This window comes from Nanorana parkeri, unplaced genomic scaffold (assembly GCF_000935625.1).
Source record: "Nanorana parkeri isolate BGI_ZX_2015 unplaced genomic scaffold, ASM93562v1 scaffold175, whole genome shotgun sequence".
Taxonomy (NCBI): domain Eukaryota; kingdom Metazoa; phylum Chordata; class Amphibia; order Anura; family Dicroglossidae; genus Nanorana; species Nanorana parkeri.
In genome coordinates, this window is record NW_017306443.1 from 64,495 (window position 1) to 81,993 (window position 17,499).

The 17,499-nt window shown below is 39.5% G+C and overlaps 1 protein-coding gene across 1 annotated transcript in view; it reads right to left on the minus strand.

Annotated features, from left to right (window-relative positions):
- The window catches only part of CDKL5 (cyclin dependent kinase like 5), a 275,410-nt gene that overhangs the window by 26,429 nt on the left and 231,482 nt on the right, over positions 1-17,499 (minus strand). Inside the window, exons 11-14 of the mRNA XM_018554842.1 lie at positions 13,423-13,503; positions 11,458-11,615; positions 8,087-9,101; positions 4,623-4,727 (exon numbers count right to left, since the gene is read on the minus strand). Coding sequence (XP_018410344.1) covers positions 4,623-4,727; positions 8,087-9,101; positions 11,458-11,615; positions 13,423-13,503 — 1,359 coding nt within the window. The remainder of the gene's footprint in view (positions 1-4,622; positions 4,728-8,086; positions 9,102-11,457; positions 11,616-13,422; positions 13,504-17,499) is intronic.

Genomic DNA, 17,499 nt, shown 5'->3' on the forward strand with positions numbered 1-17,499 from the left:
TATATATATTATATATATACAAAAAGTTAGTTGTGCTCATGGTAATAAATACTGTACAATTATATTCAGGGCACAATTAATATACAACTCCAATTCGAAAAAAAGTTGGGCTGCTGTGTAAAATCTACATAAAAACAGAATGCAATGATTTGCAAATCTCATAAACCCAAATTTTATTCACAATAAAATATAGAAAACCTTCCATGAAAACGAAATAGTCGGGATGGGAGCATATGCTACTCTAAAACCTGTATATATATTTCAGCATTGATGGTGCTTTTCCATTCATGTGCTGCCCATACCATATGCACTAATGCATTCCCATACCATCAGAGATGCAGGCTTTTGAACGGAGCGCTGATAACAAGTCGGCAGGTTCCTCTCCTCTTAAGTCCTAGGGGCATAGCACTCATGGTTGCCAAAAAGAATGTAACATTTTCATTCGTCTGACCACAGAATAGTTTTCCACTGTGCAAAAGACCATTTTAAATGAGCTTTGGCCCACAGAAGACAGCTGCGTTTCTGGATCATGTTCAGATATGGCTTCTTCTTTGTGTGATAGAACTTTAACTGGCATTTATGGATTGCACTGCAAACTATGTTCACAGACAGTGATTTTTGGAAGTATTCTTGAGCCCATGCAATGATGTCCATCACAGAATCATGCCTGTTTTCAATGCAGTGCTGTCTGAGGGCCGGAAGATCATGGTCATCCAATATTGTGTTTCAGCCTTGTCCCTTTGCACACAGAGATTTCTCCAGATTCTCTGAATCTTGATGATATTATGTACTGTAGATGATGATATATATTTAAAGTCTTTGCAATTTTACATTAAGAAACATTATTGTGAAATTGTTCAACAATTTTTAGACCCAGCTTTTCACAGATTGGTGAACCTCTGCCCATCTTTACTTCTGAGACACTTTGAACTCTTTTCATACCAAATCATGGTACTGACCTGTTGCCAATGTACCTAATTAGTTGCAAAATGTTCCTCCAGTTCTTCCTTGTTAGTACCACTTACTTTGCCCTGTCCCAACTTTTTTGAGATGTGTTGCTGCCATCAATTTCAAACCTTATTTTTTTTCTTAAAATGGTACATTCTCTTAGTTTAAACATTGGATGTTTTCTATTTTCTACTGTGAATAAAATATGGGTTTATGAGATTTGCAAATCATTGCATTCTGTTTTTATGTAGATTTTACACAGCGTCCCGACTTTTTTGGATTTGGGGTTGTAGAATTCTCTACCATCTTCTGTAATTTGGTGTTCTATCAAAAACTGTATATGGTGGTCAGATGTGAAGAAACAATCCAACTGCCATGTGAGTTTCACTCCTTCAAAGTAACATACTCACAAATAAAGTCAATTCAACTGAGCATATGATGAATAAAGGAAATTGCCCAAGCTTGTGACACGTTTTCTTTAAAAGCTAGTCTTCTAAGAAACTTTGTAGACATTAGTGACACCCATGAGAAATCCTGATCCCCAAGCAAACCTTTGGAAGCTCCAGATATTGAACAACAGATAGCTATTATCTAACAGAGCCTGCAGGCAGAAAACAACTGCTTGGGACACAGAATTGCTTTGTTGTGTTTATAAATATTAGTGGATAATTCAAATTGCACATCTAAATCAAGCCTGAACTTTTTTGTTTGTAGTGTATGTCTGGGCAAATAAAAAAAAAGATTCAGTACATATATATGATATATGCACATGTTCCCAGGTTCTTCCTATTTATAGAAACAAATTGTTCAGCCTACTCTAACTAGCTTTTGAAAGGATTCAAAATATGTACTTACTTTTCTGCATAGCAATGTAGTCTTCCAGAAATCTATGGTACAAGCCTGTGCTTCCTGCCCTCTGCATCCTTCATTTCCTTTCTGTTAGACCATTAGCCACTGAGCAGTCTATCAGCCAAGCCAGTGGTCTAATAACCTCCCCTCTGTAGTTCTATTTCAGCCAGCAGGTAAGTGATGACATCCCAGCAACTTTTAATTTAATCTCAAAATTGAATTCACCTATAGAAAACCTGCAGCAAAGTAACTACACCTACAACTGAAAAAAATTGCTAGCTTTGCGTAATGTGGGGAAGGGGTAAAACCTATTTTCCTTTCTGTGTCCCCAACTGCAAAGTAGGATGGTGGACCAGCCCTTGACACAGAAGGTAAGGGTAGTCTGGAAGAGGCGATGGAGGGTCTGCCAAGAGTCTGAGTAAGTGGGAGTACCACGATCCTCCTGTAGTGCCATGAGGATCGCCAGAATGACCTCCGCTTTGATCCTAAGGGGCAGCAGAGGAAGAATCTTTCTGGTAGAATGAGGAGCCTCTGTTAGCATTTTGTTGTTTTCTGTTGCTATTCAACTCTGATGGAGACTGCTCACTTTCTGTTCAGGTCAGACAGAAAAGGATGAGAGGAGAAATCCCTTGTATGAAAACCCAGAAGGCATTTAAAATCTAAAAAAAGAAAAATCTCAACAGGGGCACAAAAGGCATTTAAAACTTGGGGGCTCCATTCATGGGCTAACTGCTGTAGATCCACAAATAATTTCCTGTGTACCACACAAACCTTGGGAACTGATGGCAGTCCTTGTAAGGGCCTATGCCAAAATAAGCATCTTAAAGTGATAGTAAATTTAGGAGTTAAATCTTAAACATGCATTCAAGTACCTTAACTATTAAAAAGATGTACATTATTTGTGCATTACTCAGCTGTAGTTGCCTAAATCAAATCATCTCTGAATTGGTGCTGACACTGGCCTTCCTTCAGGAGGGTGGCTACTTTTTTACTTCTCCATGGTCCCTGTGTGTGTTGTAGAGTAGCCACCGCTCCAAACTTGCTCCCATGATATACTATAACTTCAATACAAAATTGGATAACTAAGCGTGATACTGTAGTCCATCACGGGATTCAGAATGGAGTGGTGGCTACTTTACAACAAACATGGGGACCATGGGAAAAAAAGTAGCCACCCTCCAGAACAAAGGACAGTGTCAGCACAAATGCAGAGATGATTTGAGGATCAACAGCTGAGTGGTACACAAATAAGATACATTTTTGTTAATAGTTAAGGTACTTAAGATACTTCAATGCATTTTTAAGATTTAACTCCTGAGTTTAGTGTCACTGTTAACAGATGTCAAACTGATGCCATTGCCACAAGCTCAATGTCCGTCGATAAAGTGTTCCATGCTGGAATAGACTGAGGGACCATTGCCAGTGAGATCTTTGTAAGGAGAACTTTGTTAATGGGAATTGCAGAGATATGGTGACCAAGTGGGCAAAAAGGCATATTATGTGGCATCAGAAATCCCAGCAAGATGATATGAGTTTATGGTTAGCAGATCTAAGATTTTATGAAGTCAGTTGTCTTTAGGACAGACAAGAATACATATTACAATAGCACAAATATCTTGGTAAGCAAGCAAGTGTTTATTGGTTTGCATGCAAATGAGGAATGGCAACATAAGGTAGAGCAAAATCATAACTTCAAGACAGTATTTTAAGTTGTATGAAAGCTGTTTTTTTTTCTACCACTGGCACCTCCACATCTTTTCTTTCATTTAGGTGAACCATGCCAGAAACACTGACAAAAATGTTTCCTGGCACCTATGAAAAACCCCGGGCAACGTGGATGCTGAAAAGCAGAAGACTGCTCTGTTCTTCAGCATTCTTTCTATTAAATCATCTTTAAAAGGTAGACGTGTTCTGGAGTTCTGACTGAACGACAAAAGGTGTCATTGTCGCATGGGCATTAAAGTTTATTTTTGTGAGTTTGTACGAAATTCCCTGATATTAAAGTCTGACATAAAATTCAGAATGAAATTATTCAGCCAGAGCTTTCGTTATCAACTATGCCTGTGCAATGATAGTTGTGTTGCCCTTTAACCCTTTCGCTGCCAAGGACGTACGTCGTACGGAGGTACAAAAGTGCTTCCAGCTGGCCAGCTCAGTACGTCGTACGGACCTGGCATTTACAGTTCAAAACAGTCGATTATTTACAGTTTTGCATACCTTCATTTTTTTACCTTTTCGCAAAAAGGCGCAATTACAAATTTGCTAATATTTGTTATTTATTAACTCAATACAGTTTTATCTTTTAGATTTAGTCAGAAAATTATTTTTTTTTGTGCACGGATACTGATTTTGGTGTGTTTTAACAATTGAATTGTGTATTTTTATCGGTTTAATATTAATTTGAGAAACATTTGCGCAATTATCGCAGGGCCTACAAATTTAGTATCACCATCTTTTTATTCTACCGGGCCTGCGCTTTCAGAAAATATATGGTTTGGGGGGTCTTTTACAAACGCTAGCAACGCAGCAGTTGAAAATCAAACCAATAGGAAAAAATTGCAGAAAATTCAAAAATGGCTTGGCCAGCTGATTTGAAAAATGTTCCGGAGGGCTTGGCAGCGAAAGGGTTAATTTGGTGATAAAACACTCTCACCAGTGGAATATATTCAGAATTTGTATGGCATAAGTGGAGTTCTTTGCAGTTTTGAAAATTACTTAGTCCCAATTTTACTCTGAAGTTTAGTGTATGATTCACCCATATTCCGCAGATATTATATGTTATGTCATCAAGATTATATATAATGCTAATATTGCGTGATTCAGACCTCTGGCTTTTGGCGCGTGTGAAATGGAGCTGTGGCTTCTCTGTTGGGCTCTTTAGCTAGTGGTCTTGAGTGGATGATCCCCTCTGACAGAGCTGGGTCAGCCTGCTAACAGCAAATAAAACATATGGATCATACAATTTGTGAAGCAAGACAACACACATTACTTGGTGAATACAGTTCAGGTAAGCAAAAAGAAAGCTTTAGTACTTCAGCACACTGCACAATGGAACACATAACACTGACAGATATTAGGGGAATAAAGCAGTTGTAAAAATAAAGAAATTAAAACTTGGTTATAGTCGCCTGTTTGCACCGGTCATTCCCCTGCTGGCTGGATAAGCGAGTCACTGATCCCTAACTTAAAGTGGCATTCAGCAAATCTCTCAACGAGGGAGAAACGACTTGCTCATTCAGCCAGTGATGGAGCAACCTGTGAAAAAAGGAAAATTTTTTAAAGATTGCAAAAGTGACATCAGTCTAACTCTTCACGAACAATCATATAGCGTGATACACCAGCTTTACATGTTTAGCCCCCACCCTTTACATACACACACATGTATATATATATATATATATACGCATACATACTGCAACTGTGTACAAAAACACAAAAATTCTGCCATGAATTGTAAAACATGTGAAAAATAAATATATAGGTATAGAAAAGTATGCATTTAAACCCCTTTTCAATTATTATGTTTAACTCAAAAATTCTCTTTGTTTCTCTAGAGATCTTTATCAATAACACAAATGTAAAGTTACAGCAGGGAACAAACCATGAAGTTCTACTCTAAATGAAAACTAATTTGTTGCCATACTTGTTCCTGAACTGAACCTGTCTCTCAGGACCTGGGCTTCAACAGTGAAGCTGCCTAAGCCAGCAACTGCACAGTAGGACGGTGGATCGGCCCTTGAGACAGAAGGTATGGGTAGTCTGTAAGAGGCCATGGAGAGTCTGCCAAGAGTCTAAATAAGTGGGAGTACCACGAGCCTCGTTTAGTGCCACGAGGATCATCAGAATGACCTCTGCCTCAATCCTAAGGGGCATTAGAGGAAGAATCTTCAGAGAGGAAAGGCCTAGATCAGGTTAAACTGATCCTACCGAGTCACCAGAGCATCCGCTGTGAACGTCTGGGGACTTGTTTAGTTTGTTGTTGAACCCGTATAGGGACAGAGCTCCACCAGCTGATGGACCACATCCCTGGGCATATATAGCACCCTGTGGCTGACTCAATGTGTTGCACCACATGCTGAGTTTGAGCTTGCATCAGGGAGGGTTAGTGTGAGGACTGGGGTTACAGAAGGTGGGGGGGTAAGGTCACAGGGAGGGTTAATGTGAGGGTTACAAGGAGCACTGATGTGAGAATAATATTAGGTTTTTGGGAAGAGTTAGTTTAAGGTTCGTAATCTTTGGCCATCTTGACTGACTGGGCTAAAATTACAAACATCCCACACATGGGTGTGGAAGTTCATTCATTCCGGCACCGAGGCATGCCAAGAAAGTACAAAGAGCTGTGCATCTTAGGGTCCAAGGAGGCCTGCTTTAACATAGCGCTTGTGAATGCACACCATAACAAATCTTACCACATGGGGATTAATGCAACAGTCTGGTAAGAGCTGAATAGGCCAAGTTACATGGAGCGTTAGTGTGGGGGATGTAGGGTAAGTGGGGAGATCTGCACTATAATAGAGAAGTGAATTTTGCTTTTTGATACTGAAGTATGTCTGCAGTTATCTGTAACTGACAACAGAAGGTAGACACAACTTTTCATTTTGCTACAGTTTCCACAGGGCAACAGAATCTGAACATATCAAATATAGAATAGCGGAGAATGTAAGTGCACATAAAACATAACAAGACAGGTAACAATGCTATACTTTTAAACAGAATATATTCATTCAGCACAATTCTCAATTATTCCATTATGCAAGGAGAGGCTACTTAAAAGATTTAAAAGCAGTTTGAAAATATTCGCACAACCCACACAAAAACACCCACTCCCTCACACACCAAACACTGACAGTGCTTCACATTACCATAATACATTTGTTTCTGTTTTAAGAAACTGCAGCAAGGATGAAACAAATATAGAAGGGCAAAGCAGAGCGCAGATAGACGCACAGCACACAAAACGTGATTAGAGAAAACTAGGCTAAAGCTCCATTATAGCCTAATTCCACAGGAACACACATTAAATTCAGTGATGCAAGATAACAGGAGGTGTTTTTGCTGAAGCATAGTTTACTCTAACCTGAAATCACTCTATTATTTCTATGTAAATCAGAGCCCTGTGATTTTCTCCAAAACTCAAAAATGCAAAACATCCTAAAAATAAGACCGACAAGCGGCTGAAAAGGTTTACTAAAGCGAACACTCATCAAGGGCTTCTGTTAATGAAAAACTCTAATCTGAAATGTTTCTACAAATATCAGACACATATCACTAATGGTATATAGAGGAAAAATATGCCCACTTGAGAAAGGTAAAAATCATTAGCAAAAGTAAAGCGATCTGAACTATGGAATTCAAGTGTCCATTTCTAAAGGTTCTGGTGGAAATTTTGAAGAAATGATCAGTTAAAGCAAACTAAGAGCAGACTTATAGGTGATACCTTGCTATGATGTGCTTATGTAGAATGTATCATACAAGAATTTTCAGTTGTGATTGGTTAACAATGCATAGGTCATGTTGCCTGCAAAGTATAATTGGTCAATTCCCACATCATTGTTAGCCTCATGCCAAGATTACCGATTGGTGCAGTAGATGCCTAAGGCCTCATTCACACGACTAACAGCTGGCCCGTACAGATGCGTGCTGCATGCACGGCCGTATCGGGCCACTCCCGGGAGAGACAGGTGCTGCGTGCGATTGCACCCAGCAGCCTGTTCTTCTCTATGGCAGTACGTGGCTGTACGCTCACCCGAACTGCACGTACGTGCGGGTGTCCCTGCTCGGACACAGACAGCATCCATCATGTCTGAGTACGAGTACGGACACCCTGCCATAGAGAAGAACAGGGTGCTGCATGCAATCACACGCAGCACCTGTCCTCTCCAGGAGCACCCCGATAGTCTCTATTTTTAATGCATTTACCCCCAAATCTAAAAACTTTAAAGAACCTAAGAAACCAGGCAACTGTTGGAAGTTTACAGGACCCAAACAAAGCTTCCTAAACTTCCCAAAGTCATGATGACACAACAGACCAAGAACATCGCATTTTGTAACACATTCTGCAGAGTTTCTGTTAAAGGAAAAAGAAAGAGTCATACAACCCCCTGCTTATAATTATAGCCTATGCTATAATTTAAAATCACAGTCCCCTACATGGCTTGTTATATATAAGCATGTAGTGCAAAAACTCTAGCATGTCGGGCCCCAAAGACATTAGTTACGATGCCTTTTTAGCCTTGATAAACCAAACAGGCAAGAATTTATATACTATTAAACTGAAAATGAAACTAACCCTAGAAGTGTCTTCTGTGCAATCTTCGCGAGATGATCCAACAGATCTTGTCAATGTTCGATGTTGTACCTGAGGAGATAACAACTGCAGACTGTTGGCCCTTGATGCCATTCCCTGCCCAACACTTAGTCCTTGGTCATTGCCCTTAACTCGCACACGATCTCGACTCACATACATTGAATGCCTGTGAGGACGCTGTTGTGAGGAGAAAGGACTAGTGTAGCCCAGGCCATATGAAAAAGACTCATGTGGCGCTGAATGGGAGTGGGAATGACTACCATCCAGTTGATCAGGAAGTTTCAGCTCCTCCATGGTTCTGGAATGTCTAGTGGTAGGCCTTCGAGACTCTAAGGTCCCCTCTTTACGATTAGTCCTTCCAGAGGGACTTAACATGGCTCTACTGTCACCATGCCTCGGACCAGCAGGGCTAGTTGGAGAATTTAAGTCATGGCAACTGGATGGAAAATATCTACTGTTTGGCTCCAATGCCTGTCCTCTACTTTCAATAAGGTTTCCCACTGATTTTGAGTCTGTTAGGACACCATGATTTTTAGAATAGTTCATGTAGGAACTGCTCTTCTTTGAGGACTGTGGGATTGTGTCAATGTAGCTATGGCGAGCATGCCTTTCGCCAGGTTGTAAACTGCTAGTTTTGCCCTCCATGAATGAATGTCTGTTGTGCTGGGACCGGGAACTCGATTTCATGTATTTGCTGCCTGGTCCATCAGTTGCTTTTTGATCAGTGTTAAAATCAAATTCATTCTTAGATTTAGCTTCCTTTGGACTAACAAGATGCGGCAAATGGTTGTTGGATAGATCCTTGTTGCCAGACCCGCTTTGGTTACTCTTTTTTGGATGCACTGTTGGGCTATGAGATCCTGCCGGGTGGTTTCCATTAATGAATGTTTCAGTGGGTGGATGAGCTTCCTCACTTCGTTTTGCTCCAACCGAGAGAGACTGAGCATCTTTACTGTTTGATCTGTGATGTGGCTGAGAACTTTTACTAGATGGTTTCCTGAAGGACAAGGATAAAGCAATGAATAACTGTGACAACAAACGTAATAAAGTAAAAACAATCATCTAAATCACTATATTACTTGTGCTGCAACAACTGCTTAATCATCAAGTTTGATCTGCTGTACTACGTATCTATGCTATGAGTGTCATTATCATATATTCCGAAACTATATACAGTGCGGGTGGGTAACTGATAAGAAACAAGATAGTAAAATAGTCTTCTATGTTGCACATTATCCATATTGCAGGTTCTAATTAAAACAAGGCCCTCATGCTAGACACCCAAGGAAGAGGGTTGCAATGCACCTAAAGTGTCATAGCGTGAACTAAAGCCATGTAAAACGACAAAATAAAAACAATAAAAAAGTATTAAATTGAATGACAGTGTACACAGGCAGGCTTCCTTACAGGTACATTACATCTAGAGCCAAAACCTTTTTTAAGAGTAGGGATGGTTAAAACCCTTGTCAGGCATTTTTTTGTCATCTGTGTCCAAAAGGGCCCTGTACTGTAGGCATAACAGGAAGTGAGAGGAAATCCCACCAAATTAAGGAAATATCCTCTCAGACGGCTGTCACAGGTTCATGTGTCCCGCTGCAAGTTTTTTACTTCCTAATATGAACACAAACAATGAAAAATTCCATATCACTTCAGACACACTTTAAAGTGAAATTTTAAAGTCAAAAGCTATTTCAAACGCTGATTAAATCACTTACAATGGATGCTTCTCCTTAATGTTCAAAAATTTTAGTTTCATGCAGTGTCAGCTGATCCTCTGAGCACTGGCCCTAATATCCTGATTTAGGGTGGCTTATTGCCCTTGCAGGGTCCTATGAAGCCACCCTTTTTATGTGCTGGCAAGCAGTGTGTCTCCACAAACTCACAGCCATCAGAAGGTAAGCCACTCCCCTGCTCCTCCCAACTCCAAGCTAATGGAAGCGGAGCTGAGAGAGCTGGAGACAGCTATTTGAAAGCATGATGACTATACGTGCATGGGTAAAATTGTTAATAAACACATTGCTGAGGAAATGCTTATTTATTTGATCTGGATTTATTACTAAAAAACGTTTTAGAGTTTAATACTACATTAATATAGTAATCTTAAAATAAGGGCATCTACCTCCTCCAAAATGTGGACTGGGAAATATGTGGTTCAGTAAATCAGATTACTCATCTTTAAATCTTCTAAGATATGGTAGTATTCTCTAAAGATGTGTACAGAAATGACTCGTAACAATGATAATAAAAAACATAGGCAAAAAAGAATTGCAACACACCTGGTGGATGGGAATAATGGGTATGGGTAGCCACACAACACTCACCATTATGCTCCATTAATAAGGGAAAGTAAAGGTCTTCTTTGGGAGAAACCTATGCTTTTGAGTACACCCAGGAACCACATATATTTTTCTGAGCTAATATTTCTGAGGCCATAAGTAGCAATTGTTTCAGCAACACTAAGCTGAAGAAACAGGAAGGATTTATTTTCATAAATGCTGTTTGTGATAAAATGGGCAGTCATTTTTGTCCCAGTGGCAAAACTATGAAGGTCACAAGAAGTGTAACTTCATCCATGGGGTGTCTGTGCACTGTTGTGTTTGCAGAGGCTTACGATGACCCTTTCATTGAGATGAAACTCCTCATGCACTGCTATGATGTAAGAAAGATTCCACTGATGTTGAAATAATGTTACCGGTGGGATAGAGGCTGCTCCTCCATAGGCAACACTAGACTTTAAAACACAGGCAAAACTGAATTACTATTCAGTGAAACCTATCAGCTTAAGAGTACAAATACATTGGCAGAAATCCAACCCAATGGATGCATCAATATTGTGTTTGGTGTAGTGTATTTATATTGTGTTTTCTTATACAGAAGAAACAAACATAAACTGTACTTTAAACACAGCAAACATTAATTTAATATGCATCTCCAGTTCTCCACACACATTTATTTTTTCTATCTGTGCTACCATGAAGAGAGAACAAAAAGTAAACCATTTTGTTTTAAAAAGTACATCAACAAGACAAAGATAATCAATTAGGAAATTGTGATAAATATCGTGTCTTAGCGGCAAAAGTCAATTTTTTGTGCTCCCGGCTTTACACCATTACAAAATTTAGGAACAAGTACATTATTATTTAATTATTGCCAAATAATTGAAGAATATGAGTACAAGTGTAGCACTAGAAATGTTGCCACCACTGTCATTTTCTGTTAGAGTGCCTTTTTTACTCAAATTCTACAGCGCAGATTTACTGTGGCAGACTATTACTTAATTCTCCTTAACTATTTTTATTGTAAAATTGTCTTTTACATGACATATATGAATTTTTACTAAAGGAGACAATGACCTGCTTGATGAGTTGCTCTCAGACTGATGGGTTTTTCTCTTGGATGATCTGGAAGGAGAGCTCCCACCCCGGTCCAAGAGTCTCTGAGTCTGAAAAGCTGGGTGGTTCAAACACTGATCGGTCAGATATCTATCAGATGGATTTAGCTTCAGTAAGTTCTAGATAAAACAAAGTATTGCTTATATTATATACCGGAAACAACAAAGTACAGATATTTTTACATATTATGAAACTATTGCATTCAAAACAGCTTAAAGTGACACTAAACTCAGGAGTTGAATCTTAAAATGCATTCAAGTACTTAAACTAACAAAAATGTATCTTATTTGTGTATCACTCGGCTGTAGATCCTCCAATCATCTCTGAATTGGTCCTGACACTGTCCTTACTTCTGGAAAGTGGCTACTTTTGTTCCCCATGGAGGGACCATATGAATATGGATTAGTCAACTAAACCTGAGATTGTAGTCCATCATGGTAACAATCTTGGAGCCGTGTCTACTTTACAACACACACAGGGTCCATGGGGAACAAAAGTAGCCACCCTCCAGAAGGAAGGACAGTGTCAGCACCAATTCAGAGATGATTTGAGGATCTACAGCCGAGTGATACACAAATAAGATACATTTATGTTAATAGCTAAGGTACGTGAATGCATTTTTTAGATTTAACTCCTGATTTTAATGTCACTTTAATACTGAAACCTGAAAAGTTATTTTGCTTTAATTTGCTTGATTTTGTAACTGGCAACTAACACCCTCCCCCTGTGTTAAGCTTTTGTAAAAATAAAAGACAGGTTTACTTGACAAACAACCTTAACTCTTTTTTTGTAATGTTACCATTAGGTTTAGCATCAGCTCAGTTTCTGACAAAGTTAGTGTGGGCAAACATTTTAATGCGTATGTCAAACCAAAAACGTTTCATTTTGTTTTAGATATAAGCACAAAAAAATTAATACCCCTGCAAGGTTTTTACTGCTGTCTGGGGCTACCTGACCACTTCTTTCACCAGGCAAGAAGTGAGGGAAATTTGCAACAGGGACGTAGACAGGAATAACAATCTGACAGGCTTTAACCTTCCCCTATTCTACTCTACTATTTTTTTAGAGCTGTCTGTATTGTTGTTGTAGATCTCCCCTCACTTCCTGTCTGATAAAATGTTGTCAGCAGGACAAGAACTGAGGGGAGAGCTCACTTAAGGAGCCTCAGACAACAGTAAAAAATATGAGAGGGGTTCTAACACTTCGCCACTCTATCCAAAACTAAGAGAAAGTTTTGGCTTAACAAAACTTTGGGCTGCTCCGCCCAAAGTATAGTTGGGCAAATTGCATTCCCACCGCTAGATGCAACACAAGAGCATAGGAAATTCCTGTACCCCTCGACTCTAATTAGTGGTGGAAATACTGTGCTAGCAGCATTCACCCTGCTATACCAACCACATGTAGACCATTTTTTTTCTATCTTCCTGTGAATCCTTCTTTTCTATAGAAGAGCTGCCTTTTTCCTGTTTTCCAGTCAATAAAATCATTTAAAAAAAGATTAGAAATCTGAAATTTTGATTGTTGGTGTTATAGAGCTGCTTGTTCTTACGACAATCAACACCGAGAGATATTAGTGCTGTTGAATTTACAGTGTCCTTTTGCTCTCTGGAAAAGCCTAATGTTTTTACATTGGAATAATGCAGCATTAGCGTTGCACTAGAGAATATTTATATTTGTTAAATTTTTAGTGAAAGGTCTACTTTAACCAAAGATTACCCCTCAAAGTTTCTACGTACCCAATCATGCCATATGTTAAGGGAGCAATCTCTTTAAATGTTCTCCAAACCTTTAGTCAGAAACATTGTTTAATTGGTTATTGAAGCTGTATTATAATGTATGAAATACATTAGCAGTAACGGATTTTTCCTTCTCAACAGGAACACATACAGTAAGTGGCAACGGGCACTCGTGAAAGATGTCCCATACCTTCATGAGGTCAAGTAAAACACCACTAATGATGCCTAAATATCGTCTTTCCAAAGACTGAGGGTGATTGACAGCCGGAAACTGAAACACAAAAGAGGGTGAAGAGATCTTTACTGCAAACAGACACAATAAACACAATAGAAACACAATTTTGTATCACTAATGTATATTATAGAAACTCTTTTGCCTCCCCATACATAAGGCAAACTTACTACCCAAATACAAAATATGCATTGGCATGATGAAACTCTACATTTGCTTGTCTTGGAAATTCTTTACAATATGATACCCCCTTAGTTGGTATATGAGAAAAGTAGGTTCCTAGCTGTGATCCGTTAGAAGACTAGAATTAAATGCTTTGTAGTCTTTACTTTTACATATGCCATTTCATAGTTTAATTGTTCACTAGCTTCAGGGAGTTCTTGGATAAAAGATTTCTGTAAAAGTGATCATATATTGGTATCCTATGAAGGTCAAAATTTGTTGCAAACCTATACTGAAAACATATGTGCTGTAAGGATATACAGTTGTGTGAAAAAGTGTTGGCCCCCTTCCTGATTTTTCATTGTTTTGCACGTTTGTCACACTTTAATGTTTCAGATCATCAACCAAATTTAAATATTAGTCAAAGACAACACAAGTAAACACAACATGCAGTTTTTAAAGGAAGGATTTTATTATTAAGGGAAAACAAAATCCAAACCCACATGGCCCTGTGTAAAAAAGTGTTTGCCCCCTAAACCTAATAACTGGTTGGGCCACCCTTAGCAGCAAGAACTACAATCAAGCGTTTCCAATAACTTGCAATGAGTCTGTTACAGCGCTGTGCAGGAATTTTGGTCCACTCATCTTTGCAGAATTGTTGTAATTCAGCCACATTGGAAGGTTTTCGAGCATGGACCGCCATTTTAAGGTCATGCCACAGCATCTCAATAGGATTCAGGTCAGGACATTGACTAGGCCACTCCAAAGTCTTCATTTTGTTTTTCCCAGACCATTATCAAGATATGGGTAAACAACGCGATTTAACAGCTTTTGAACGTGGGATGATTGTTGGCGCTCAAGCCATGGAGCGAGTATCAGCAAAACAGCAGAATTCGTTAAATGTTCAAGAGCAGCTGTTGTTAAAAGTGTTTAAAGACTAGTCAATGTTAGGGCAGAACGGAGAGTGGCAAGACTGGTACAAGACAACAGAAGGGCAACAGTGCAGTGTCAGATTCCTCGCATCACCTTTCAACATCTCGTGGAGTCACAAGGCGGCCCAACGAAGTCATTTCGTGGAGTCATCTCGTGGCCCAACGAAGTACTGATGGGGTGGTCATAATAATCTGGCCACTCAGTGTATATTGTAGAGGGGTGAATGGGCATTGGTACTAGATGAAAGCGTTTTCTGGTACTCGATGACACTAATAAACATTTACCAGTGTTGTCCAGTACTAAACAGATGCAATCAGCAAGTACTTTCCTTTCTCGCTGGCTCTGTACCCTCTTTTTGCGATCTGGACTGACCAATGGATAATGTGATTAGTGTACTGTGCTCATGAGCACATAAGCACTGTAGCAAAAAAAAAAAAAAGACATTATTTATTGTCATCACGCCCTGGGAGGATTGTCATCTACCAATTCAAGTAGCTAGACCAACAGTCCACTTTCCTAAACTAAAGAGTAGTGGGGTTTTTAAAGCAAAACTGTGGGGAAAACTTAAAGGAGAACTATGAGGTGAGCGAAAATCACTCAGCCTCATAGTTTGAGCCGACGTGTGTCAATTAAACTGTCACACGTCGGCTCAATAGAATCGGGAAGTGAGCGAACACATACAGTTGCTCGCTCACTTCTCGATCCTATCCCTGCAGAGAGCTGTGACTGTCACTCACGGCTCCCTGCAGGGATTACCCCCCTCCCCTGTCCGATCCTCTAACGCTGACTGGTGGAACGGACAGGGGAGGCGGCGGGTACAGCTGGCTCTGCCTCTAGATAGGCAGATCCAGCTGTCAATCACGCAGCTGGGTAGATCTCGACAGTAATGTCGGGATCTGTCCCAGCTGCGGCGGTATCAGTATACCGCAAACTGTACTTTCCCTTCAGTTCCTGCTCTCAAGATGCTTACAATCTATGGTCCCTATCTCACATACATGCATATCAACATATACAGTGGTACCTCGGTTCACAAACTTAATTTGTTCCACGATTCTGGTCGCGAACTGATTTTGTCGTGAACCGAATCAAACTAGAGGAAGCCATGATCATGTGTCAGAGCAGGGAAAATGGCTGTAGTTGTGGTCATCACCCAAAGCGGAGTGCGTGAACGGAAGCAAAATTTTGCCGAACTTCCTGTTCATGAACCCAGGTAACACTGTACTAGGGGCAATTTAGACAGCAGTCAATAAACCTACTAGCATGTCTTTGGAGTATGTGAAGAAACTGGAGAACCCGGAGGAAACCCAAGCACAGAAAGAACATACAAACGTCATGCAAATAGTGTCCTCGCTAGGATGTGAACAGAGGACCCCTTTGCTGCAAGTGCTAACTACTAAGCCTCAACAAAGCAATATAAGACAGTGCCATGCAATGCAAATATGCAAAGGTTTAGGAGGATTCATTTTAATGGTTATTCTGAAATATACAAAGCCTTTTTTTTGCAGATCAAGGCTGGATAATGTTTAATGCTCTGTGAGTTAATATCCTTTGATCTTTAGATTTTTGGGCTCAATTCAAAGGCTTAGCAATTCTCCCAAAATTTGTCTTGAAGGTACTTACAGAGGTCATCAAGAACCCAAACACGCTTGAAAATAGCCAGAAGCAACATGATAGCCCTACAGCTCTTTGTGCGGGACAACTGAAGGCATGAAAGCAAATTAAACAGTAATTTGTACTGAAACTGACAGTCAAGATTACTATGTTGTGTAAAAGCCAGCACATGTTCCTGAAGCATCAACATACATTACTATTTTTAACTTAGCCAAATATATTTTGATTGGCGTCTGATAAACCAGGCACAATTCAAGCGTTGCGTAATTAATTTTAATTAATTAGGCAAAAAACTGAGTGCAAACCCATGAATGCATTTAGAGAGTCCCGTTCAAAGATCTGAATTGACTACAGTACAATGAAAAAAAGTTGATTTGAAACAAAGCTACAGGATCTGAATATTGCTGTTATTCTCTGGCTATAACATATATGTATTGATCCATTTGTCTGGGGCTCTACATTAAAGTATCACTTCAGCCAAAAATTACAAATTGTCCTTTGCAAGCCTCCCACAACATATGATATGTTCTATTTTAACAGCTTTAGATTATGTAAAATGTGTACCCTTTGATTCTGCTGTTCCCCTGAATATCATCTTAGTTCTGGCACTGGCCGACAACCGAGATCAGTCGCTATTACAATGACTGGAAGGATTGAATGAAGGATTGTCAGTACCCTGAAGAAGCGTTGTCTCAATATTATGTATAACACTGGGGTAACAATCACAATGCATACCCACGGACTCTGACAACAGGCACAGGTACATATCCGTCCTCCCTCACTGTAAATGTAAATTAAGTTTTAAGTGGAAATGTCAATCAATTATTAAAAATAATACGTTTAATCAAAACAAAAGAAGTTAAATAAGCACTGGTATAGTTACCAATTGGGGGCGGGGGGTTATATGCTGCCTTTACAGCTACTGTAACTTTACTGAAACCAACTTTGCATTTTAACAACAACAATATGGTTTTTTAAATGTGACATTGAGCATGGTGACAAATTTTAACTGAGGGACCCATGCAATTTTGCTCAGTGCCTAACAATGTCTGGCCTTTTACTTTGAAATGCACACATATAGTCAAATGGAAAGCTGTTAATCACATGTAGTGGACAAAGAAAAAGCAATGGCCACATACAGGAGCAAAAGCCATGTTTTTACATTCCTTTTAAAAGAGAACTAAAGTCAAAACATATTTTGGGCTTTAGTCCTCTTTAGGGTCAAAGGAGTATATTTGCTAATGTACACCTGTGACCCAAAGTTAGCAGCAGGATTGTCAGGATCCCCCCTGCTGCCTGATTGACAGTTGGCTCTTCCTGTCTTCTGAC